This window comes from Cuculus canorus, chromosome 1 (assembly GCF_017976375.1).
Source record: "Cuculus canorus isolate bCucCan1 chromosome 1, bCucCan1.pri, whole genome shotgun sequence".
In the NCBI taxonomy this organism is placed as follows: Eukaryota; Metazoa; Chordata; class Aves; order Cuculiformes; family Cuculidae; genus Cuculus; species Cuculus canorus.
In genome coordinates this window covers 144,296,833-144,322,803 of record NC_071401.1, presented here as the reverse complement: position 1 = coordinate 144,322,803, position 25,971 = coordinate 144,296,833, and the positions used below count along the sequence as shown (strand labels likewise).

The 25,971-nt window shown below is 38.9% G+C and overlaps 1 protein-coding gene across 10 annotated transcripts in view; it reads left to right on the top strand.

The window, feature by feature from the left end:
- The window catches only part of CAPRIN2 (caprin family member 2), a 32,337-nt gene extending 6,844 nt beyond the window's left edge, over nucleotides 1-25,493 (top strand). For 7 of the 10 annotated variants that reach the window (XM_054087967.1, XM_054087936.1, XM_054087944.1 and 4 more), the window contains 16 exons: nucleotides 2,573-2,811; nucleotides 4,159-4,241; nucleotides 6,199-6,357; nucleotides 6,886-6,929; nucleotides 8,252-9,097; nucleotides 13,782-13,913; nucleotides 14,105-14,192; nucleotides 14,902-14,957; nucleotides 15,559-15,672; nucleotides 16,817-16,927; nucleotides 17,556-17,708; nucleotides 20,542-20,725; nucleotides 21,555-21,740; nucleotides 22,958-23,058; nucleotides 23,784-23,850; nucleotides 24,581-25,493. In XM_054087967.1, the coding sequence (XP_053943942.1) occupies nucleotides 2,573-2,811; nucleotides 4,159-4,241; nucleotides 6,199-6,357; nucleotides 6,886-6,929; nucleotides 8,252-9,097; nucleotides 13,782-13,913; nucleotides 14,105-14,192; nucleotides 14,902-14,957; nucleotides 15,559-15,672; nucleotides 16,817-16,927; nucleotides 17,556-17,708; nucleotides 20,542-20,725; nucleotides 21,555-21,740; nucleotides 22,958-23,058; nucleotides 23,784-23,850; nucleotides 24,581-25,149 (3,132 nt within the window). In that variant the 3' untranslated portion in view covers nucleotides 25,150-25,493. The remainder of the gene's footprint in view (nucleotides 1-2,572; nucleotides 2,812-4,158; nucleotides 4,242-6,198; nucleotides 6,358-6,885; nucleotides 6,930-8,251; nucleotides 9,098-13,781; nucleotides 13,914-14,104; nucleotides 14,193-14,901; nucleotides 14,958-15,558; nucleotides 15,673-16,816; nucleotides 16,928-17,555; nucleotides 17,709-20,541; nucleotides 20,726-21,554; nucleotides 21,741-22,957; nucleotides 23,059-23,783; nucleotides 23,851-24,580) is intronic. The other 3 variants (XM_054087918.1, XM_054087986.1, XM_054087976.1) reach the window with 3 other exon arrangements.
- Nucleotides 25,494-25,971: the final 478 nt, after the last annotated feature.

Here is a 25,971-nt window from a genome sequence, read left to right as displayed (position 1 = left end):
CTAAACTGTCTGGAGTAATGAGTAGAGCAGAGAAAATATTGACAATTTTATGTACCACTGACCTTCACAGTATAGTTATTCACTGTGTACCCTTGTAAGAACTTGTACTTAAGTAAGTTGAGTTACTGGAACTCAGCTCTGTTTGAGATTACTCTGGTTTAGTTAGGTTTGAAGTTGTTAACCATCTTGCTAGGAGCTTGTTCCTGAGGTGGACTCATCACCTGCATAGGTGCAGACTGGTGGAGGAGCACATCTACTGAAAAGGGCATACATGTCTTTGTAGGCAGCAGGCAGAGGATGTTAAGTGTATCCCTGGAGCAGTGAGGGTTAGACTGAGGACCAGTAGACTAAGGAGAACTGATTATTTGGCACTTGTTAACCACTTGTGTCCATTTCCGGTCACTTGGTATGTAAAGGCTATAGACAAGCTCAGTGAGTCCAGTGGTGGACCTCTGAATGGCTGCGGGCTGGAGCATGAGACCTGTGAGGAAAGCAGGGAAGAACTGGGCCTGCTAGGCCTGGTGACAGAAGATGCATTATTAGTCCTCAATGTACTGAAGAGTACTGAAAGGATGGAGCTAGGCTTTTTGCTAAGAGATGTAGTAGGAGAAGGAATATGGTAGTAGGAGGAAAATGGTCTGTCTGAGGATCATTGAGAGCTAGAGTAGGCTGCCTAGATAAGAATTAAAATCTGTCCTTGGATCTTTTCAAGACCTAACTGCACAAAGCTCTAAGCTATCTGGTCTTGATTCAGTGTAATCTTTTTCTGGAGGCTGGGCTAGATGATATCCCAAGATCCCTTCCAAACAATGTCTTGATCTTTCCAGTGAAAGAGATTGCTGGGGTTAAATGACTTTGGTTTCAATGAGAACTAAAGCTCTTAGTAAAATTTTACTGAAGCTTGTGGAGTTTCCCATGTATTCCATTGTAGTTGTCTGATTTTGGCAAGTCACAGGTTTAGTGCTTTGTTTAGGTCTTTATTCAGGGCTTAAAGTACTATATACATTATTTTATGTAAGCAAGTATTTTACCTTGGAGAAATTGATCTCTTGGCTGAAGCAAATACTATTCTTATGAAAAGATAGGATCAAAGGTAGCGCTGGGGATGCTAAACATGATTAGTCACTGCTCTGGAGTTATTTCTCTGCCTCTTACAGAGTGCTGAAGGACAGATAAAATGGCTTGTCTCTGACTGAGAACCAAACAATTTTGCTGGAGAGGCTTTCCTTTTATGTGTAGTAATTCCAGCTAGTGCAGTAAATCTCTCAAAGCATTGTGAGCAGAAATTTAAGAGCCTTTTTAGCGGTATTGCTGCTTTGGGTTCCCTCAGACATTCTGTATTGAACATAGAAACTGCTGTGCTGAATGTCAAAACTTTGCTTCCTAATGCATTCCTCTGTAGCTGTCCATAATATTAGAAATGAAGGATTGTGATCAGTATATCTTTCTGTAGGTGTTTTCAGTAATCCAGTGTTAACTTCTACTGGTTCATATTTGTTCTTGAACTTATTCTATATTTATGGCTAAGTAACATTTTTTAGCCTGGCCTGTCTACCAGTACAGAATCTACAGCCAATATCCACTATTTAGATTTAGATTAGACATTAGGAAGGAACTCTTCACAATGAGGGTGGTGAGACACTGGAACAGGTTGCCCAGGGAGGTTGTGGATGCCCCATTCCTAGAGGTGTTCAAGGCCAGGACGGATGAGGCTATGAGCAACCTGATGTTGTGGAAGGTGTCCAGGGCCATGGCAGATGTGTTGGAACTGGGATGATTTTTGAGATCCTTTTCAACCCAAACAATTCTGTGATTACTGGAATACTAAGGGCTATTCTCACAACAACCTTATATCCTTTACAGTGCATTCTAAAACACTAAGATTTCAGATCTTGTGAAGAAACTTCAGATAAACCCTATTGAGACATTTTAAATTCTTTAGGTACTTGGATAGTTTTTGCTGTGTAATTCTATTAATTGTTACATGATGAGGAATTTCTCCTCAAATGCCTGTGGGCAATGTATGTTCTGTAACTTGTGGTGTTGGCTGTTTAACCAGTGCATCAGTTTTCTGCCAACAGAAATAAGAGTAACTGTAGCATTCTGCTGTATCATTTGAATTGGAGTATTCAGTGAAGAGGCAGTTTTCTCACTAGAAGAAGTTTGAGACAGTTTCTGCATCACTAACGTGTGATCATGTTAAAGGTCAGCTAAACTTGGATTTGTGCTTTGATGTCAATTCCTTGGATGTGGTTATGGAAGCTGTTATAATAAAGCAACTAGCACTTATAATCGGAATCTAAACATCAAAGGTATATCACAAGTGGAGCTACCTGTATCCACTTTGACTGAAAGCTAGACATGGAAAGAATTAGCAGATAAATGAGGAGCTCCTCAGAAAAGAAGCTTGAAAGATCTTGGGTATCTGAAGAGGGAATTAAGAGCTGCTGTTATCTAAACAAAATGGTTATTTTAGTCAGTGTAGGATGATCAATACTGGAGCTCAAGGTATTCTATCCTAGAATCTTCTTAGACTGCTGTGTTTAACTGTTGAATTCATGTATTGAAATAGCTGCTGAAAGCACAGAGGAAGGCTCAGAGAAGAGAGAGTCTATTGAAACTTGAAGCAGAGAAGAAAAAACTGCGTACAATACTTCAGGTCCAGTATGTGCTGCAGAACTTCACTCTAGAGCATGTTCAGAAAGATTTCAAAGGTGGTGTGAATGGTGCAATATACTTGCCTTCTAAAGAACTAGACTACCTCATAAGATTTGCAAAACTGACATGTCCGGAAAGAAATGAGAGCTTGAGGTAAGTTCAAGATTATCTAATTGGTATGCTTCATTCATCACAGTCAATGTCCTCTGTTTGACACTGCCATGCCTTGAAATACCATGTTTTAGGACACTAATTAAAATTCTACTCAGTACGCTTGCCTTAGTCTGGGGCTAGGAATGCTGCAGGTCTACCTCATTCTGGACATTAAAGGAAATCCGCAGTAATTACTGCCACAGTTCTGCAGGTTGCATACAAGCCCTGCCATCTTATGTCTCCCTGTGGCATTGAGGAGAGAGGGTCCAATACCATCATAAGTAGGGAGGCTGGTAATGTGCTGCTTCCCAGAGATATTGTTGTTCATGAAGTGAAAAAGTGTTAAACACAGCTGTTCTATATCCCGTTTATGTCATGATCCCATATGTGCTTCTTGGATATTCCAGGGCATGTAAGGTGACAGTCCTGAGGCTCTCTTGCTATTGGCCTCAAATCAGTTTTAAAAAATTGGCAGATGTTTTTATACCTCTGTACTAAATGCCTTTAATTTTAAGTCACTTTGTCGACAGGTGTAAAATATGTAAGTACTGACCCGGCACCACACTGGTAGCTTATGCTTAATATGACAGTTTCTGGTTTTAAGATAGAATAGTAAGAATTTTGTTTAAATATGAATAGTTACTCTTTATGGATAAGAGTAATTATTTCCACATTCAAACATGGCTTGAGTTCCTAAACATTTAATCACTTCTTGTATGCTAAACTTGCCTAATCTTTGCTCTTAACCTCTGAATAAGAGCTTCTTGTAAAAAGCTATACAATTGAAGTCTCTTATTCCAGTGAAATAACTTCATTTCTACTTTACTCTCATTGTGTTGTGCTTCCACAAGAAGCATGATCCTTTCTTTTGGAATACTAGATTTCACCATGGTAGACTACAAACCCTGTTGTCTGGAGTGGGTGGTTGTGAGTTATAGGCCTATGTCAAAGTTGCTCAATAACTAGCAGAGCTGCAGGAGCTGTTGGTGTTTGCTTCTGCATATGTGCATCAATAAACAAGGTGATCTGCTGATTAAACAGTAATTTTTTCCTTGTCTGGGAATCCTGGCTTGGAATGAAATCCAGCCATATGGTCTTGTGGGATAATGTCTAGGCTCTCTAATCTGTCTTAATTATCAAGAGAAGAACTTGCATGTACATTAAATCATGTACAAAGAGATACAGATTAATAGCTTTCAGTAGTGGATTATGGGCTTAGGGGTCACTCTGTATACAGCCTTCATTTGGAAGGCTGAACACTAGTCAGTGTCTTAAATGAGGGGTATTGGGATACTGCAACACTGTCTTGGCTATGATTTTACCCAGTAAAGCTGTCATTTGTTTTAGTGTTGAAGACCAGATGGAGCAATCATCTCTCTACTTCTGGGACCTTCTAGAAGGAAGTGAGAAACCTGTGGTTGGAACAACATGTGAGTGTATTGTCTAGAAAAAAGACTGGAGATCTGAAATTTGTGTGCTGTTAAACACCTTAAAACTAGCAAATATATATGGAAGGCTACTCAATTGAACACTTGATTGTTTAAGTAGCTGCTGTTTGTTCCAAGTTCTAAGTGAAGATAACAATGCAGCATGCTTTCTTTTCCCAGGTAAAGACTTACTCTTCTACCAATGTACTGGCACCTTTTTTGAGCACTAATGGTGGTAGTAACTAAAGTTGATGAATGAATACCTTTCAGAACCAGCAGTGGGAAGATTTTGGGGTACTTATGTGCGAATGGTTTAAGATTGGGACACTGTTTCTCTCCATTAAATGCTTAGTTGAGTATACTGGTATGTATTACGGAGCTTCATTGTTCCCAGGCTGAAGGTCTTCTAACAATGAAGGTTCTCTTGTAGGAATTCCAGGCTCTAACCCATTGACTACAGCACAGGACAGCACATTAAGGAAGGATAGTGATTAATGGAATGTTCTGTGATCTCTAATCACGCATAGTGCAGCCTTACTTTGTGTTGCAAGCGTTCTTGCTTTTCAGTCTGTTAAAATCTGTGGTATTCTACATATTTTCTTGCATCTGAGGCAAAAACCCTGGTTGTAAGCCAAACAAACGTTCTGTGTTCCTATTTAGAACTTGCTTGTGAGAAAACTATTACTTGACTTGTAGTGTCTGTCTTATTGTAAACAGACCTTGCTTGTCCCTTTTACTGCCATCTTTTAATGGCTGTGTGACAGTAATCTTTCATTTGTTATTGACAATGAAGTTGTTGAAACTGTTAGATGAGCGCACTAATGTTTCCCTATCTAATTTCCATGTACAGAGAGTTGAACTGACAACTCAGTGTTGACTCTCCTCATAGTTCTAGACAAAGTGCAAGTTAGCCTTGTATTTTTACAGACTTTATCCTTGTGTATGTTGACATGAATTGATAGTTGCCTATTTTCTCAGGTTACAAACTTTTGTAGCTTTTTGGCTATCATCTAAACATGATTGTTTCATCAGTACTTCTGTCCCTTTAGTCATTTTGTGTGTAAGCCAAACTTTAGGTAACTTCTTACTAGCATTCATTGACTTGGAAAACACTTGTATCTGTATTAAATTCTAGCTACTATTCTTGTTCATATGTTCGTCACTAGTAGAAGCGATCTTTCACTGAGTATTTTTCCTTTGCTTGAGGCTGCTTTGTCTTTAGCTCCTCTGGAACAATTCCTGGTATCACCGATACTGGTGTGGTCTTACTCAACCCTAAGCTGCTATCTCCTTTTTGCTTAAAGGAGGAAACTGGACAGTGCTTCTTGGGAGTATATGGTTCAGTTTTTATTCAACCATGTCAACATTGACTCCCTTTCAAAACTTCAGGGAATTTAGTTTGGAACAGTCTCTTGCTTTTTCCCTCCCAGCTTGTTTTTGCAGTTCTGAACTTTTCCTTCTCACATTCAACATCCTCTCTCTGGAAAGACTGTCCTGAAGCAATTCCATAGTGACTTTAGCTTTGCCTATGCTGCAGTCTGCACAACATACTTTTAGTATTAGTGCTGGCTAACTTACAAATGGTAAACAAATAACTTTCTAAGCATGTGGATGATGAGGTGGCTCAGTAGTTTACTTTATGTGCGTTTAGACACAAGCTGCAGTTCTGCCTCTGGATTGCAAAGATGTTCTGTGCTGTAATTGTAATATGAAGTAGTTTAACAAATGTTACTTTACTAAAACATTTTATTGCTATAACTCAGTAAGATGAGTGAACTTGGAGAAGTTGCAATTTATATTTGTGTATGTATATCTATATATATATATTTGTATTTGTGTATATATATTTATATTTGTATATATATGTATATTTATAGGGAGAAAGTAAGGAGTCTTGGTCTGTAATCTGAATACCGCTTAATTTCAGATTTTCATAGCTTAATGGATTTTTACTCTTCAGATAAACACATGAAGGACCTGTTATCCAAACTTCTGGACTCTGGCTACTTTGAAAGTATTCCAACTCCTCGCAGTCCTGTGCCAGTTAAAGAATTGGAAGAAGTAAAAAGATCTGAGAGAGCAAGACAGATGTCAAAAGGGGAGCCTGTCAAAGAACCAGGTGGAATACTAGATTATTAAATTTCTGTATTGTAATATTGGGATAGGCTTGAACTGTGTGACTTTGCATAGGCTGATACTAAATCTAGTCGTATGATGTAGCTTACTTGCAGTGTAGTAAATGAAGTGGAACCTGCAAGGCTTGCAGCCCTACTTTGGCTAATATAGCAGAAAAAATCTAATTCGTAGTAATAGCATGTTTTTGCCTTCTGAGCAAGACTCCCTGTTGAAGAGATGAGAATTGTCTGGTGTAAAGAATGTTACATATTAACAGAATTATAAATACTACAAAATATTTCTCACTTAACTCTGAACTTCTGTAAATGTAAAACCCAGTGGGAAAATAAAAGGTTGTCCAAAAATAGCATGTAGAATAACAGGCTGAGTTTTTAGAATATCTGCTTGGTAATTGGTACTACTATTTAAGACTTAAATTTAAGATTTACTATTTAAGAATTAAAGACATGCTACTGTTTGGTCTGTCCTTCTGCATTTGATGAGCTGAAACAAACTAACTTCCTTTCTCTAGAATCCATTATGGAGCTTATGAAGTCTGAAATACAGCCACAGGAGGTAAAATACTGCTAATTACTTTCCTTTAGTATTGTGATTTATTAGAAACATTACTTCTGCAGCCCTTTTTTCAACTTCAAAAGGGAGTCTGAACAGCATTGTAGATGTTCCTTTATGTAGGAAGCATTATAGACTTGGTTTCATTTGTTTCCAACCTCAAATTTGCAGCTTCTATAGGATATTTTGGGTTAATGGGGCGGGATTACATGGAGCAGTATAGTACTTTAATCTCTGGCACTTTCCTGAATAAAACAAAGCATCAGCCTTTAGAGTGGAAACACTGATCTCTTTATATGCTGTGGGATAGAGAAAATACACATCTACTAAAACTGCCTCTGAAAGCTGAGGTTATTGCAATAGGCTTTATACTGGTGGAGCTGAGAATGATGTCGATCTTGCTCTGTTTTGTCAGAGAAGTAGGGTTCCCAAGACAGACTTGTGCATGCAGGGGTCTATTTCAACAGCCCTTCAACCTCCTGAGTGAAGTACTCAAGCTTCAAATTGTAATAGGGTAAAAAAATGCATTAAACCTCATTGAAAGAGTAGAGATGGGTGCCCTTTCAAAAGTGGGAATACTGATTCTTAAAATGCTGAGTCACTGTTTCCCAGGTGTCCCACTAGAGGATGTACTCCCAAACATGTTTTTGTAACTTGCTGGTAACATTGTTACCTGACACTGAAGCTTTTCTGGTGATTTGTCAGAAAAGTCTCAGCCAGAGAGCCTTGTGCACTCTTCACTTCATATTCTTACGTTCTGTTTATGACAAAGTTGTAATTCAGGCAAACTTCACGACATCTTCATTGAACTAGTCTTACTGACAGGAAGCAGCCTCGAGTTGTAGCAGTAGTTGAGTATTAAAGCCCATTAAGAGTGGGGGTTATGCTTGGTTAGTGGACCGAAGATTTTGAGGGAGATGGTGCTGCTGTGCTTACCAGAGTGTCTACTACTAGAATACCACAGCATCCTAGGTGATTGGGAGGAGAGCTACCTTGATAAAATACACAATTGAATTTAATATTGTCACTGCCTACAAACATCAGTTAGTGTTGAGGATAAAGGTAACGTTTACTCAAGTCTGTTTCACTTGCGCTATTCAGGACTGTTTCATGCTTCTCTGTGGCATTGCAACGCAGAGCTAGTCTGCAGTGTTGTAGGAAAAAAGCCATGGCTGTATACATAGTTTCTATGGCTACTGCTTAAACTATACTGGCTCTGCTGTTAGTCAGAAATTGTTAGTAGCTGGGTGACCTAATTCAACTGACCTGAACTGTAGTAGCAAAATGTTGTCTTGGCAGCCATTAAGTTTCTCTGGTCTATATAGTTTCTTAATAGGTGTTATTTGGCTGAAGCAGAATACTCTGTCAAGAAGAGGCCAGAAGAGCCCAAATCTTGGGAAGCTGAATGCACTAGAAAGCAAGAACCTCCGAAGTCCTGGGAAATGCTTGTTGACATTGAAGAGCAGCAACAGAAGCGGAAACAAGAGGCCTTAAAGCCTTGGGAGGCTCGTGTTAGGCAGCAAGAACCAAAAAGAGCAGATTCTCCAAAGCCTTGGGAAGCTCGTGTTAAAGAGGAAGAACAGAAGCGTGAGTCTGCAAAGCCCTGGGAGACTCCTGCTGAGGAGGAAGAGCAGAAGAAGCAAGAAGCTCCAAAGGCCTGGGTACCACATGTCCAAGAGGAGCAAGAGTCTCCCAAACCTTGGGCAGCGAAGGCTAGGGAAGAGCAGGGCCAGAAGAAACAGGAATTGTCTAAGCCATGGGTAGCAAAAGTTAGGGAAGAGCAGGAACAAAAAAAGCAGGAGTCCCCAAAACCTTGGGTAACCAAAATTAAGGAGGAACCGGAACAGAAACGGGAATCTCCAAAGCCTTGGGTAACCCAGACTAGGGAGCAACCAGAACAAAAGAAGCCAGAGCCTATGAAGTCATGGGAAATGCCTGTTAGGGAAGAGCCAGAGCAAAAGAAGCAGGAGCCTGTGAAGGCTTGGGCTGCTCATGTTAGGGAGGAGCCAGAACAAAAGAAGCAGGAGACTCAAGAGGCTTGGGAGAAAGCTGACAGGCAGCATCAAGTGTCATCACAGCAGTTACAGAACCCTCCGAAGTCCTGGGGAGCTGCAAGTGTTGGGCCAAAGGAGCAGATGGGGCCAAAGAAGTTTGATATTGAACCCAAAGAAGTGAGTTGGCATATGAAGCGTTACCTGTCATAAGTTTTTGACACTAGGGTATTGGACTAAAGCTGCCTATTAGCAGAGGCTTTATAAGGTGCATTTTGTAGGCCTGTATCTAGATTCCTATTTCATTCTTTCTTGGGGGGAATAATTCTAGCAGTTAAAGTTTATATTTGAATAGCAAGATAGTTTGCTTTACTTTTTACATCAGCACAGTATTGCTGTGCTTGAGCCTTGAATAACTGCTTTATCCATAAGACAGAAGAATTAACTTAGTTCATCCCTAGCTATTGACTCTGTCTGCTGTTATCAGTACAAAGCAGGTATGACTCATCCAGGGATCAAATACTTTGTCTGTGGCTGCATGCAAATAGCACTTCAGTAATTTTTTTAGGCTTTTGATTAAAATAGCTGCTGATTCAAGAGAGATGTAACATCTAGATCAAGCAATACCAACTGTATGGGGGCTTAAAGATGTATTTCCAGATGAATGCATAAACCATACTGCTGTCCTGGAGAGTCTAACACTACATAATTTTAGGAGTGAAATGTGCATGGCTTACAGTTGAGGAGGTTGCTAGTCTCTGGTTACATTACCTTCTCTCTCACCTGTGCTTGGGTGGCAACAATTCTAGTAACTGTAAAAATGGATAACTGAACTTTGTCTACTGTCTTATGTCATTAAGAGCAGTGTTGTATGTGGAGTTAGACTTTAGGAAGAAAATATGGGGAATTGAGCACTTCTGTTGTATGCAATGTTGTCCACACGACTGTCTTGTTTCCGCTTGAAAGCGGAAATAAATTCATTCCATATTGCTTATAGCAAATGATTAAGCTTAAATCTTGTCTGTGAACTTGGCGTAACTGAAAAATGGATGTTCTTGTGCCTAGAGGCGGGAGCGCAAACAGAAGGCTGAACACGAAATTAAAAGAGTATGTAACATGCAGCACTGGGTAACAAAATGGGATTAAGGTCTTTCAGCTTGATTCATCTTTGTGTTCAAGCTGGGTAGAATCTTGTGTCCACTGGTGGTGGTGGTACAGGTCTGAAACCTGGTTGCCTCACAGAATAACTCTGAGCACAAGTAGGTGTTGTGTACCTGTACTATTGCTGTAACTGAAATCATCAGAAGTATTGAAATAGTCTTGAGCACTTTGAGACATTGGGATTTCTGGTGTCAGATTACCTCAAAGCTTGTGTACAAGATGCTTCCTAATGAAATGGGGCTCTTATTTTTGTGTAGAATGGACAGATGGGTGGCTTAAGTGGGGAACAAAAGTTTGATGCAGTAAGGAAGAGTGTTCAGTCAGTTGGAGAAACTTGTGAAGTGCCTAGGAATTTATATAGTAGTGCACAAGTGTGTCTTTCAGCAAAATCATAGACTCAGAGAATGGTTTGGGTTGGAAAGGACCTTAAAGATCATCCAGTTCCAACCCCGATCTACACTTAGCACTAGATCAGGCTGCTCAAGGCCTCATCCCTAAACTAAATGTTGGAATCTGAGGTTGCTCATGGTGGATTTCTGAATTAAGTAAACAAAGCATATTAAAGTAGCCACATTATTTATATAGACCATAGTGAACCACCAGCTGGCTTCATTTTTGCTTAGTAGCTATTGATAAATCCTAGTATCTAAAGTATACTGAATGAGTAGGAAATAGTGTACTGCCAACCTACCTAGTTTTCATACCTTTGTTTTTCTAAAAAATTGGTTTTCTTTGACTTGAGGTGCATGTAAAAAACAGAATCATATTAAACTTCTTTCTATAATGAGATTTCTCTTGCCTTTGCTTCTATGAAGAAAGAAAAGGCAATGCAGGGCTCCAGCTACATCCATTTCACTCCCAGGTAGAATGCATAAATGATCTCTTATGTGGGAATCTAAGCATGGTAGATAAAAGGCCTGTGTCATTACTGCTGCTTTCTGGAGCTAAAAAATTAACCTTTTACTCCCTGGAGAACTTTTAGAGAACCTTTTAATAACCTGCTAGGTTTTTATATCTTCAGATATGGTACATGGTTAAACAAGCATAAGGTGCAATATCTAAGAAGTTGAGCCTAACACAGCAGAGTGGGCTGATGTGCAGACTTGTTAAACTGTACTCTTTTTAAATATTTGTGCAACCTGTAGACCAGAACACTTGGTTAGAGCTGAATTTGTGGCCTGCAGTGTGAAAATGAAATGGTTTGGCTTATGCTGTCAACCAGTGCTGTGAATGCTCCTCTGAGTAGAAGGCAAATGTTAATTGTATGTCTGTATGGCACAGCTCGATGTCACTGATTACAGCATAGGTATTCCAGCTCATCTGGTACTCAGCAGCTAACAAGCCTAAAGAGAAATTGAGGTCCTGTGTCATAGAATGAAGTCTTATTAGTATTTGAGGTGATCAAAATGTATGTTACATGTTATCTATAAATAGTCCTTAAGTCTCTTAAAATTCAACCAAACAAGCTTTAACAGGAGCACATAGTATATCGGCACTGTGACTAGTGAAATTTCAAAGTGGTCATTGTGCCTTTAGATTGTTTTATTTGCAATGGCTTAAGTCATAAAACAAATTGCTGGTATTTCAACTCTGGTTTTAGTCGGTTCTCTGGATATATATCAAAATTTTTCTTCCTGAATATATGGGTAGTGTTGAAGTTAGGTTTCAGAAACATGACAAATTAGACCCTAAACCGAACAGTGCTGTGGAAAACTAGCTTGGGTGTTGCTTGAACCACTAGCGTAAAGTGATCTCAGCATGTTTAAGTTTGAACTGGGCTAACAGGTTAAACTCATAATCTGCTACTAGCTTGTAAGTGACTTCCAGAAACAGCATCTAACTGCAGGCTAGAAAGAACTTGATATAAAACCATTTTAAGGATGTCATGCTGTTTTTTCAAAGCAACCCTTTGATAAAGGCATGAACCCTGAAATACTTAACTTTTATGTTCTTTTGTGTGCTCTGTATGGCACTTCAAAATATTCTAGTTTTTAACACCTGAGTACCAGCAAAACAGCAAATCAGTATATGGTAACTTCACTACAGTTACTTCTGAGTGGTGTATTAATATGTGCAGGAAACAGGGAAAACCTCTCTGCAGAGTGGAGAGTATCCATTTCAATCATGGCTTAAAGCCCTAATATCATATATGTAACTCTTCTTCCAGTGGAAGTAAATAATGCTATCAGCGTAATGGACAGTATGGGCTGGGGAACGAGGTAAAGACTAACAAACTGTAAAAGCTTACAGAAGATTATACTGTCTTTGACAACCACAAGAGAGACTCTGTATTCTCTTCTTCCCTGCTTTTGAGGCTGTTCTTACATGTTTGTTTAATGTACAATTTTAACTTATGTAGCTAGTGGACATCCCTAATAGCTTTGGACACTGGCAAATTGGCAAAAAGCTTCTGTTCTCCATTTTCATACAGAACCAGTTTAATATTTGTGTCTTAGTAAACTGTAGTGAGGAGGAAGAACATAATAGAAGCATTAATTGTTTTGACCCATAATGGATTTTCCATGACAAGAAGTCTTTTAGGACTAAGTCTGCCTGTAAGTGAGGGCTAATAAAGCAATGGACAGGAAGACTTGCATTCCTAGTAACTTAAATCTCAGCAAGTTAGATAAACTTTATTCAACTGTATCTTTTGCCTTGCATTTAGATCCTTAATAACTTTAGTCTGTTTCTTACTGGAAACTAGAAAGTAGTATAAACTAGTGTAGTCAGTAGTAAAATGTAGTGCTTGTGTTTCAGAAATTCAAGGTAGAGTAGTAGAAAGGTGTGCTCTTCTAGAATAAAGTGAAACTTATGGGTCAACAAGTAGCTATTGTGTGCCAGATAGATATGGGAAATTGAGCCCTTCAGAATTAATGTGCTGCATGTACATGGATTATACTTTGTGAAGCCTGCTAAACCCTGCAAGCTTCTTCCCTGTGCATGCTATTGGAGTTTCTGCAAAAGCTAGCAGTTAGTTTCAGGCAACTGTCAGAGAGGAACTGCAAGAGGTTTTTGGCTTGTATTAAAACTGGACAAAGAACTTCTTCAATTACTTCTGAATTTAGTGTGACAATTAAATGTCACATGTACCCTTTTACCATATAGTCTTCTAAAGACTTCATACAAATGCTCAACTATACTGCTATACAGTACATTCTAATAGGTTACTACTTCAAAGACAAATGTTTGTACTGTAGGAAATAAAGGTTTTCACATGTTTCTATGTCTCAGCGTTTGGACCAGTTGAAATAATGGAGCTCCTGTATGTCAGATTTGCCTCCCTCTAGCTGTATACACAAATACAAGAGCAGCATAGCTTAGTGGAAGCTCGTTAGTGGAAGCACTTTGGTCGAATCCTGAGTACCCTGCTTACAATGTATTTCTTAGGTGCAGTTTCTTCAATATCTGGAAATGCCATCCTAATAAAAGATCTGTGTTTATTGGCATGGGCTCTACTGAGAGGAATGTCTTATGAGCATTTGGCTAAAAACTGAAATTAATTAATTCTAGGACCTAACTAGTTGTGGCAGCAGTAATCTGATTTTTAACAGTGAAACCTTGATTCAGGAAAATATAACGCCACAGAATTCCTTGGCCCATGGTGTCTGACACGTATAGGTTGCTCTAGGAAGCTACAGGAAGTATATTGGGCTGGGTGGTTTGTCTTAATTCCAGTATTAGATTTAATCTTTCTCTTTATTAGGTGCCTAAACCTGTTCATCAGCCAGCTGCAGAATTTTGCTCTACTTCAACTCTTCCAAAAGATCCAGTATTGAGAAGGGAAAAACTTCAGGATCTGATGACTCAGATACAAGGGACTTACAACTTCATGCAAGTATGTTTTTCTCTGTTGTAGCACAAAGCCCCACTTCCTATTGGGTTTGGGAAAGCAGTGCTGACAATGCATGTTTGCACTGAGTGAATGAATCTAGCTTTAACTAGCCAACAGCAAATTGTCAAATGAAAATGTTTCATTTGTATGGAGTTTAACTTTTTTCTTTCTACCAATTGCTCTCTTTTCAAAAGGAGTCCATTCTGGATTTTGATAAAGCTTCACCAAGTGCCGTTGGTTCATCCCAGCCACCTTCAGTTACTCCAGCAAGTAGTCCTGTAGGTAGGTAATGCTAAGTGTAAATTGTATGTAAGATTTTTGCAAACACTGTGTTTGCTTGGGCTGTAGATCAGTAGGCCTGGTGGAAACAGCTTGTCCAATTATAAGGAATACCAATCTCTGATTAAAACAAAAGGCAGCTTGAGCCACTTAGCTGCTTATTTCTTGCTGGAAGATGGCTTAAGTTGGTGCATCTGCCTGGAAGTGGAATGCTTGTGTAATCGTGGACTGGCATGTGCATCTGAGCGCAGCTGCAGAATCGGTGTGCTGTGTTTATGTAACAAACTTGTCTAGATGTGGTGTATAATAGACAAAAGCTATGAACTAGCTCAGGATAAAGAGTGGTTATCTGGAAAAAAAAAACAACCTGGAACTTTTGACAGTGGGCTGTGTTAAGAAACTGTGGGTCTTGGGCTGAAAAATTAAATTACTCAGTTGATTAAATAAGTTTTTTAATCTGGAAAGTGGGTATCTTGTGGTAGAAATATTTTTATCATTGAATGCCTGTCCTTTTACAGAAAAAGAAACTGAAGTTGTTTGAACTATTGAATATAGTTTACTGAAACTAAGTCTAAATATGTGCAGTATATACACTAAAAGTAGCGTGTGTTTTCATACAGCAAATGTTTTCAGAAAGTAGAACTGCACGCTGAAATTATATGCCGTGCTTGAATTTTAAAGTAGATGTTGCTTAATGTATTCTTTTTTACAGCTTCAAAAGAACAGAAACTGCCAAGTCAGAGTGATTTTCTTCAACAGCCTCTTCAAGTAAGTTGAAGTCACTGTCTTGAAGAGGCAGAGCTGTAGCCAAGGAATGATAGGTTATTCACTAGAATGAACTTAGTACTTAATTGTTTTTCTTGTCAGTAGTTTTGTAACAAATTTCAGGTAACTTAATAGCTTGCAAGTCTAAGATCACTGAAATGCTGACAAAGCTGTTTTCTGCTTGAAAAGCAACAACAAGTCTTGGAGATTTCTTGAAGTAAAACAGTGTGTTGAAGACTTGGTTTGAATAGTCAGCCTATAGATTGAAATCATAGTCGATAGGCATGTGCAGGAGAGCATGTTGCTTCTTTCCTAGACGGTGTGTGTCTTCGTCACTTATGCCAAAGATAGTGTCTCAAGCTTCGGCAGTAGTGGTTAAGTGAACCTTAAGTTCACTTACTGTGCTTGCACATCTTGCTCCTTTCACTGTTGAATGGGTTTCCTTGCCACTAACAAGGATTCCTAAGAAACTCAGCCAAACTGGTCAAAGCACTTCAGCTCCTGCCTCATTTTGAGGTTTACTTGGAAATGCCCAGAGTGGAAGTTTCAATGAAAACAAACATTCGAGATAATCTTTTGAAGTCTTATACTGTCTTCTTGCAAGGCTGCTGCTGCTTCATCTGTGACACTGCATGGTTCAAATACTTCCCTGGCATCTGCTGATCAAACTCTTTCTGTCTCTGAAGCTGAAGACTTGGTGACAACACAAACACCACAGGTAATGCACCTTGTGGTTCACTGGCATTTAAGGTCTGTGCAGTAGTCCTAACAGAAAGCTGTGATGGGGCCTCTCCTGGGTAACTGTTCTTTAGCAACATACAGGGACAGAATGCAAGCAACAGCAGTAGTTTAAGCCTGTATTCTAGAATGCTTAAAGGTGGTTGGAAAAAGTCATCTTAATACTGCGTGATGCAAACTGAACAGTCTGTCTATTGAAATGGGAGGGAGGTCGGTCGGATGGAAAATGCAGGCCAGAAAGTGTGGTGCGTGTTCTTGTGGGAACACATGAGCAGCGTAAATATTTGCTATGGTTACAGTGTAAAATGCTCCCGGTAATGACAGCATAGAGGTTACATAAATTGGGATGATACTGTCATGAAACAGCACACTTCTGTGTAAGCTGAAGACTGAGTTGTTCTCTCAAGGAGCAGCTGAAGAAATACTGGGAATCTGACTCTGTTCAGCCAATGCCTCAGACTTTATTTTCCTAACTGTATTTTTGTGCAGTTTAACTTCAACTAGCGTTCAGATATTGTTTAGAGCTGAAAATAGTGTTTCAATTTATGCAGATCATTGTCTTAAAGTGTCATTGTGTTCAGAAACTCAGCTGGTGCTTTCCTATTGGACACTAATACAGTGTATATATATTATGATGGGGAAATGTTCATGCTCTTTAAATGTTTTCTGCTGATATAAACTGCAACTCCTTATTTAGCATTACAAGTGTGATCTAGCTATTGAATGCCCAGATTTTGCAAAAGCAAACCAAAGTTTCGTTCTGAAGCATTGTTTCAGAGGCTTAACATCAGACACATCTTTCCATTTAATTCAGTGAGAAAAGTGTTAGGCTTCATTTTAAATAACTGCTTGAAGTAATCTACAGTTTTTAATTATGACTTTGGGTAGTTGTGCAACCTCTTGTATAACCTCTTGTATAAGAGTAATAGTTGAAGTCTGAATATCTGAAGCTAATTACTTGAGACTTTTGGTTGAGATAACTGTTTAGTACATTTACTTTGGACTTGGTTTTTTATGGTCTTTTAGAATCTACTTGTTTCAACTTATGCATGGTAGCTTTAACAGAACTTTGTGCTTTCTGTAATACTTCTTGTAATAGCAGGTGTGTGTATGGCTTCTTCTAGGCATCAGCATCACTTTCTCAAGAGACTGAGAAATATACTTCCCAGCCACTGTATCAGTCAAGTTCACGTATTTCTGAGCCACTGATACCTAAAAAGATTGAAATTGCCCAGGTGAGCTATCACAAATAAGGTAAGGTAAGGTAAATATATTGATTGCTGAAATGGGTCTAAAGCCTTATGTTCCTTTTGACTTCGATTCCTGTAAATATTGGTATCAATGCTTCATTTTGCCATCTGCATGATGAGACTTAATGCTGGTTAATACTTTGTCTGGACAAGTCAGCATTGTTTCTAATCAGAAACATGATCACGTTGGGAGGGGAGAAAAATCAGCTCCCTGAACTACCTGACATCCTTTGGAAGAGAAGTCACTTTTAGTATCAGCCAAAGGAAAATCTTCCAATAAATGGAAGAGGTGGTGTTCTGTTTTTCCTTAGTGGAGAGGGAAAAATACCTAATGTCTTTATTGTGAAATTATTACAATGAGTGGTATGTATAGCAGCTCATAGGCACATTTCACTTAATCAGCAGAGACTGCAATAGAAGTACTGTTTGCTGAGAATGCACAGCAAGATTTGAAATTGTAAGCAAAAGCTATTTTGTAGCTCTCCTATGTCCAAATGTCATCCTGTAGAAACTGCTGACTTCTATCAGTCTAGGCTTTAGAACAAATTAACTGTTTCTGTTACTGCCTGATAACTATCAAGTTGACCTTTCATTATGCTTGTTCTTCCCTCAGGCAACTATTCCCCTCCAAAGTGAGCCGCAGTCACCATTGCCTACTTCAAGCACCTCCATGTCGCCAGTACCACCAGCGCAAAGCTTTCAATCTCCTCCAGCAAGTAGCAGTTCTGTCACAATAAAAGCAGCTCCCTTTCAGGCTATGCAGACTGTAAGTATGCAACTTGAGGCCACATTAAAATAATTGACAATAATGCTGATAACTTAATCCTAACACTGAGGAACTTCCTTCCCTTGGTACAGTACAGAACTTCATAGATAACTTTGTTTTCCTGTTAAAAACTCTGCCTGTCCAATTGCAATCAGAACTTAAAACAGGTTATTTAAGAATAGAGATCCTGGTTTTACTCTGTAAAGTCCCAAAATATAATACTGGGTTATCTTAGCCTTAAGGAACTAAGATGGAGAAGTCAGGCCTGAAATCACCAGATTTATAGCAGTGCCCCAAGATAAAATCGACTGTACTTCAACTCTTCTTATGCATAAATGTCAAATAGTAAAAACTTCAGAGAAGAGGGAATCCTGAAACATATAGCTCTTAGGACTAAGATTTCTAAAGCCTGAACCTGTCTTGCTGTTTGCTTTAGTGGGCTAAGACTTGCTCAAAAAAATGAGTTACACCCTACTATCTCGTTAAGGAGTAGTCAATACAGATGTCTAGAGAATAGTCCACACACTGAGCTGTTTATTGCAAATAGAAGTTCTTCAGGCCATATGTAATTATAGATGTTCTCTAACACTACAAATTTTGCTACTATGTAGTAATCTGCAGTGCAAGCTTAGAGGGACTCCAAGAAGGGTCTACATCTAGTTGTTAGTGTTCCCTTCCCTGTTCTTGGGCTTATCTACTCCTCTGATACTTTCTTTGGAAGATGATGCAACCCTTCATTTAATGTTCTCGCTCAAAAGCATGCTTAGAGGTCGTTGAGATTCTTGCACAACTTACTGAAAAATCTGCATCTTGCAACTTGGAGACATGTATAGTTGGATGTGGTGGAAGAGGGTAACAGCCTTTCAAAGAACAGGAACTAACAACAAAAGAGAAAAAACCTGACGTCTTGGTGTGATAAGTAACAAACCACTACCATGACTTTCTCTGTTTTCTGTATCTGTAGAAAGAGGTTAGAGTAGAACCTTCCTTGGAGGTACAGAATTTTGATAAGCCTTATAAATAAATAAATAAGGCAAGCAATGGTAGTGAGGCGGTTCTTTCTAAGCCAGTTCTATTTAAATTATACTAAAGACCTAGGTGATGACTTTTCATGAAAGTGGAGAAATAGCAGCATGCTGTGATTAAGGAATCCAGTCTTTCTGGGGACCCTCTCTGTATGGTAAGCTATCTGTCATGATGTAAACATGGAGTCTTGGTCTCAGTAATTTTGATTATATCTGAACCTAGAAGTCAGTTCAGAGTGCTTTTGATCAAAATATCACTGAAAGTTCACTGGAATTAATTCTGTGGTGTTTTCAGGGATCTTAAATGTTCAAGATTTCTCTGGGGGTTTTTGGGTCAAGTAAACATCTGTCACTAAGTTGCCAGGATGTTAATTTGTCTTGTAGTGGTGGCAGTCTAACTTCAGGATGCAGAGTTTTCTTCCCTGTATTGCTTAGATTCTCACTGTTGCAAGGAAAGCACAGCCATTGGATTTTATTACGTAGCCAGGAGTCAGAAGGTTTCTTACCACATAGTAAGAGTGCAGTGACAGTAATAGCAGTTTCTGCTTACGTCTTCTCAGATGTCCAAACACCCTATTGCTGCCATTGTGCTAGGGAAGCTTAGAACTACATTGTAGGATCTACCTTTAAATATTTTTATTGGAATTCCACCTCTAATCTTCAACTGTAAGAAAAAAGTAGACCACTTGCTACAAATAGTCCAGGATGTGGGTGTTGACAGCCTTAACTGCACAGTATTCTCAAATTTCTTTCAGAAAGAAGGTTGCTTTGTATCGCTTTCACTGTCTCATAAATCAGAATCAATTTGTGGTGTTTTACAATGGTTCAAGCTTTATACCCAATACTTCAATATAATGAGGAGTTTCTGTGCTGGCTCTCCGTTAGAGGAAACACTTGGCTTCTTGACCCTGGATAAAGTGTTCATTTCCCACTGTAACTATAGAGGCTTCTGCAAATGCCAAGAACTGTCAAACTGTAAAGCTGTTCCTTGCATCTAGCTGTAGTTAGTCTTGCCTTGTCTGTCTTCAGAGAGTTTATGGTCTTGGAAAATGGTTAGATGCACCTCTAGACTCAGTACTACTGACAGCTCTTTATATGAAATTTAGATACTTCTACTCAAAACAGACTTCCTGTTTGATATTTACTCTATTAACAGCATCAGTTCTGGTAATTTTGGGTTGTTGGCTGTAAAGCAGTGCAGTCACTGGAGTGACTGAACTCTGATTAGATTCAACCATCAGTAATATCTGTGCACCACTCTACTGCCTAGGCTGTAGCATTAAAATTTGAATTACAAGAATGACTTAGGTTACATATTTACTCTGAGGGCAATATGTCTAATATGGTATTTATCTGAGTGGATAAATAGCATTAGATGAATTTTTCCCGAATGTGAATATCCCATCTCAGTCTAAGCTATCCCAGCTTCAGGTCAAAAGCTGTAGGACAGGTGGTGAGTGAGTCAATCCAACAACAGTTGTCTTCCTGTAGAAGCAAAATAGCTTGGTGTATGGTAGCTGCTGTTTTGATCAAACATTGTAGCAATGATGAATCAAGCTATGCTTCTTGGGTAGTAGCTACATAAATAGAAGTTCTAGAAGCTCACTGGGAAGGAAAGAGGTAAGACTATTGTATTTCAGCCCATCCTTATGGGCTGAAATACAATAGTCTTGCCTCTTTCTTAGGAACAGTTGTTCTAGAAACTGATCTAGGCATATAGATTTAAAACACAGCATAGCATTATGTGGTGGCATTAGGCAGAGACTTCAGCTAGTAGTGTTAAGCACTTGTCTTGAAATATGTTGTAGGTATTTAAAGTGAATGCACCACTGCCTCCACGTAAAGACCAGGAAATTAAAGAAGATTCTTCATATACAGCAGGATATAACCAGAGTTTCTCTACAGCAAGTACACAGACAACTCCTCAATGCCAGTTGCAGTCTTCTCACATTGCAGAACAAACCTCTCTTTCACAAGAATCTCTCTCTTCAGGTGAGAACTGTGCTTTTCTCTCTGTATTTCAAGTAGCCTTAAATTCTTCAGGTTACAGTATCTTAATTCAATGTGTGCTTTGAGTATATCCAGGTTCTTCTAATTTAGTGAAATTCCAAACTGCTGTTATGTAGTACCTGTTAATGTTACATCAACTCCAATCTAGTTGATGGTATGGCTTGTAAACTTAATTTCAAAACCACTAGCCAGGTGGAAGGCTGCTTCAAACTATTTTCTGTATTAGTTGTATGGACAGTGTCACCTACAGGCCTGATAGAGATAATTTCTAACCTCAAGTTTGAAACTCAAGTATGCAGTAATACTTGTCGGAGTCAAACAGGGTTTGCTTGGAACTAAAGCCAAGTATCTAGCTTTCTACAGTTATCTTAATTGCTGTCTAGATAAGACTGAATTATCTCATCTTGAAGGATGTCAACACTGATGTGATGTAGTTGATCATGTAACGCCACTAGAGGTCTTGCTAGTAGAATAGTGTCATTTCTAAGTGAAAATTCTTAACTGGGTGTTACTTTTTTCCTAGCTTGTACTCTTGATATTGCTAGCAAGCTTGCTTTGACCTATGCAACTGAATCTCGTTGAAGGCATTAGAAGCTTACACTGACAGCCCGGGTTCCATACAGCGTACTTTAACAAGCATTACCCCCTACAGAACAAAGGAGAAGATCCTTGCTTGTTTGGGCTAATGAAGGGGCACAAGAGCAGGATATTCAGAGCAGCTTAGTCTCTTGAACTGCTTCCCTCACTTCTAGGTTTGGTGACTTATTACAGTTGTAAAAATTTTGAATTCATCTGTACCTTCTGTTTTAAGCAGTGAATTATCAACCTGATGGAGCTGTTCCTGTTAGCAACGGTAGCCTTGCCTTTTATCCAGCACAGACTAATGTTATTCCCAGACCCCCTCAGCCTTACATTAACAGTCGTGGGTCTGTCAGAGGATCTGCTAGAGGTGGAAGGTCATTGGCTAATTCATATCGTTCCCCGGGTGGGTACAAAGGTATGTCTGTATTTACTACCACCTTAAAAAATCTAATGTACACTAGAACATTACTTAATGTAACGTGATATCAAATTTAGGTTCTATATGTGAAGAATCTTAAAACAAGATTGAGTTATGTGCAAAGAATTGGGTCTTTGGTAGAACTTAAGCAGGTGTATTCTTACTTATTTGTAGTCCCTATATTTTAGGTGTCAGGTGAACTGGCAGAGCAATTTCATAGTCTTTTGTATTGTGAAAGTAGAAATTGTCACTAATAGCTTATTAAATGACATGATAGTATAGATTTTTTTTGCTTTGTTTCATTTACTGTTCTGAGCTTTTTGTGCCCTTTATTTTTTTTCTCTTGGCATCTGTCTTGCCAACATTCTGGACAGATGTTTTCTATTCAGATATTACTTGCTGCCTTTGCCCAAAACACTTACCTAAGTACTCTTAGGTTAGCACTGCTGGCTTTATTTACCAGCAGAAACAAGGGTGGGGGAGAGGTTTCCAGTAGTGGAGAGCCCTTCTAGATTAATAACAAACAGAAGAGTTTTAAGAGGAGGATTGTTTTGTCTCTGCAAATCAGTTGCTATTCTTATGCTAGTTAAAGTTTCAGCTGACTTTAAGCAGACTGACTTAAGGTTCCACTTTGAGGTGGAACACTGTGATAGCTGTTTCAGTTATTGGGCTGAGATTGCTCAATACCATGGAGGAACGCATACCAGACAGTCAGTTGAATAGTTCTATCATAACAGCAGTTAAGGGTTTAGTAGTCTGCTATTAAATCACATGCAGTTCCTCTTTAGCTATTAGACTAACTACTAAAGAGGCTAAATACTGTAGTAGTGCCTAAATGTATAACAGTAATAGCAAAGCATCTCTAATAGCAAAAGAAGGTATTTCATAGTTCTATGTTAAATCCTGTCTCTGGATCCAGCAAGTCTTTCAGCTGTTCTTTGAAGTCCCATTAGTATCAAACAGGCGGTTGTTAAAGTCTGTTAATACTTTCAAATGTGTAACTCTGATAGATCCACAGTGGGTATTTGAGTAGGTAATGAAATGTACCCTTTATAGGAGTAGTGAGACTCTGCTCCAAATTCGAATTAAGGAGTAGATGTGTAATTGCATAACTCTTAGTACACATTTGCCAAAAGGGAGCTCTAGTTCTATTCTAGACTTGTACTGTAAACTAAAGAATGAGTAATATTGAATAATTAACTTAATTTTAACAGGTTTTGATGCTTACAGAGGCTCACCTTCAATAACTAATGGCAACTATGGGCAGCTGCAGTTCCCAGGTAGAGATTATGCTGGAATGCCATATTCTCAGAGAGTGAGTATTGATTTTTGTTTCTAGTAGCCTCTCAAGCCCTGTACAGGACCTAAATATTCCAATACTGTAGCTTCTCATTGTCTTACCAGGTGAATTATTCCTTACAAGTTAGAGGTTAGTTTTGTTTCCTAGATGGTGCTTTTGTTTCCTAGACGGTGTTCAGATGAATATTTCTGGTAGGCTGACTTTAGTCTGAAGGGAATCTGAGATGTAAACAGATGGCAAATAGGATATGGTACAATGAGTCTATTTTATATGGATTTTTAAAGTTGGTACTCAGTATCTTCTGTAGCATAAAATGAACTCTCAAATGGACTGACTGAGAATATGATTAGAAAAAAAGCACAAAAATGTGTGAGAAAGAAAAGATTCCTGGTAAGATGAGTCTTCAGCTTTGAAATGGAATATATTCGTCCATACAGGCTCATGGACATCCAACAGACTTGAGATTTAAGGTGTTTCTCAGTGAACTGAACTGAGTATATAGTTCAGAAGCTGACTTGCTAGAGCTGATGTTGAAATAGCTCTTTAATACCATACAAGCTATTGTAGAATTAAATTTTGCATAAATAAGGCTGTTTATCTACATCTTAATTCTGAACTCCATAACTGTCTATGCTAGAGCTTGAATTAATTGTGCAAATGAAAAAGCATGATATTTGATAGTCACACTTGTTTCCATATTTGTTTGTAACACTCTTACTAATACTTCTGTGTTCTTTTAGGATGTTAATTACCAGCAGTGCTATAAAAGAGGTGGAATAACTAGTGGTCCTAGAGCAAATTCAAGAGGTAAGACTGTTACCAGTTTCCCAGTAGTACATATGTGCTTGGGCACAGCCCAAGTGAGAAAAACAAATGTGCTATTACTGATCAAACAGATCAAGCTTGGTGTAAATTTACAAAGCTAGATGGAAGTTTAAGTACTGTTCTCAACACTCTTAACTTGGATATTTAGAAAGATAAACAGCCTAATTTTGGGGAGTGGGGTGCAGAAAGCTTAAAAGCGATTCTGGTTTTTCAGACTTGACATATTCTATCATCATAAGCTAATATGACCTATTAAGGATGCAACTCCAGACGAGCAGTATTTAGGTAACTTAAACTGGAATTTCATGTCTTGAAGGTGACTAAATGACTGCTTGGCTTTTGGTAATCCTGCCATTTTTTCAGGAAATCTTTTTATCTAAACTGAGAAGCTAGCATGTGCTTTTTATGGTAATATATGTATGTGGCAAGTACTAAAGCTAAAACTATTGCAAGCTACTGCTCTCTTCTACTTAAAAGTACTGAAAAGTCATTGTTCATAGCTGCATTCAGCAAGATGGACTATAATTTGTGTGATGAATGTAAATGAGCTTCAAAGTTTTGTTCTAACTTGGGGTCTTTTGACAATTTCTGGTAGCTGAAAGAAGTCTTTTGCAAAGCCCATGCACTTGCAGCGCTTAAGACCGTGCCTGCAGATTTAAGGCTATCCTTATGTTAAAGTATTTATTTATCATTGCTAATGATCTTTTAACAGCAGGGTGGAGTGATTCTTCTCAAGTCAGCAGTCCAGAACGAGACAATGAAACCTTTAACAGTGGTGACTCTGGACAGGGAGACTCCCGCAGCATCACCCCTGTTGATATGCCAGTGACAAGCCAAGCAGCCACCATACTACCAGTGCATGTCTACCCTCTCCCGCAGCAGATGAGAGTTGCCTTCTCTGCTGCTAGAACATCTAACTTGGCTCCTGGAACTCTAGACCAACCAATTGTATTTGATCTGTTGCTGAACAACCTTGGAGAAACTTTTGATATCCAGCTTGGTAGGTTCAACTGTCCAGTGAATGGTACATATGTCTTCATCTTCCACATGCTGAAACTGGCTGTAAATGTTCCCCTGTATGTGAATCTCATGAAGAATGAAGAGGTCCTGGTGTCAGCATATGCAAATGATGGGGCTCCTGATCACGAAACGGCTAGTAACCATGCGGTCCTGCAGCTGTTCCAGGGAGATCAGATCTGGTTGCGTCTGCATCGGGGAGCCATCTATGGAAGTAGCTGGAAATACTCCACCTTTTCGGGATACCTCCTTTATCAGGACTAAAATCCAGTATGATGTTTACAAAAGAGCTGCTCCAAACACCTTGGTGGAGGGGGGTGGGACTAGCTTTGCACTTATTACTGACTTTATAGAAGATATAGGGTTCCATTATTGGGGGAAATGATGGTCCTGTTGTGCAAGGTGAAATCATGGAGTTGGGGTACTGAATCAGCACTAATTTGGCACTTTATCAGTTGTGATGTAGCCTTGCTAGTAAAGCTGTGAATGTATATTGTTTGCACTTACCCTAAACTGTATTAATGTCCAGCTTACTACACTATGGATTGCCTCAAGTATGGGCTATTCACAATGCCTTGTTGTGCCTCAATAAAACAAGTTAATATGCATTTTAGTATTAATTTTGCCGGTGGTCTTCAAAATATATCAAACTGAGCTTGTTCCTGATGTGGGGATGTACATGCATGTAATTACACAGAACTTATCTTCAAGCTTCAATAATCCACAGTAGTAAACTGTACAGTTTAAATAGGATTATCTTGTTTGATGAATTCTCAAGTTTTCCCTTGACCAAAATGAATAATAATTTAGTTATTACCTGCTTCCTTTTTAGCTGTCAAGAAATTATAAGTGAAATGCTACATACTTCATTAGGACTACCTATTTTAAATGCATATCCTGACAAAATCTAGCTTTGTCACATCCATCTGTCTTTCAGTAGTGAGAAGCCTTGAGAGTCATTGAAGGCCTGACTCATGCTCTTATTCAGCTGCAACATAAACAAACATGTATGGCTTTACTCCCATATGAGGCTTCAATTGGCTTGTAATGTAAGTTACCTGTTCCTTTCAGAGAATGGCTGAGGAA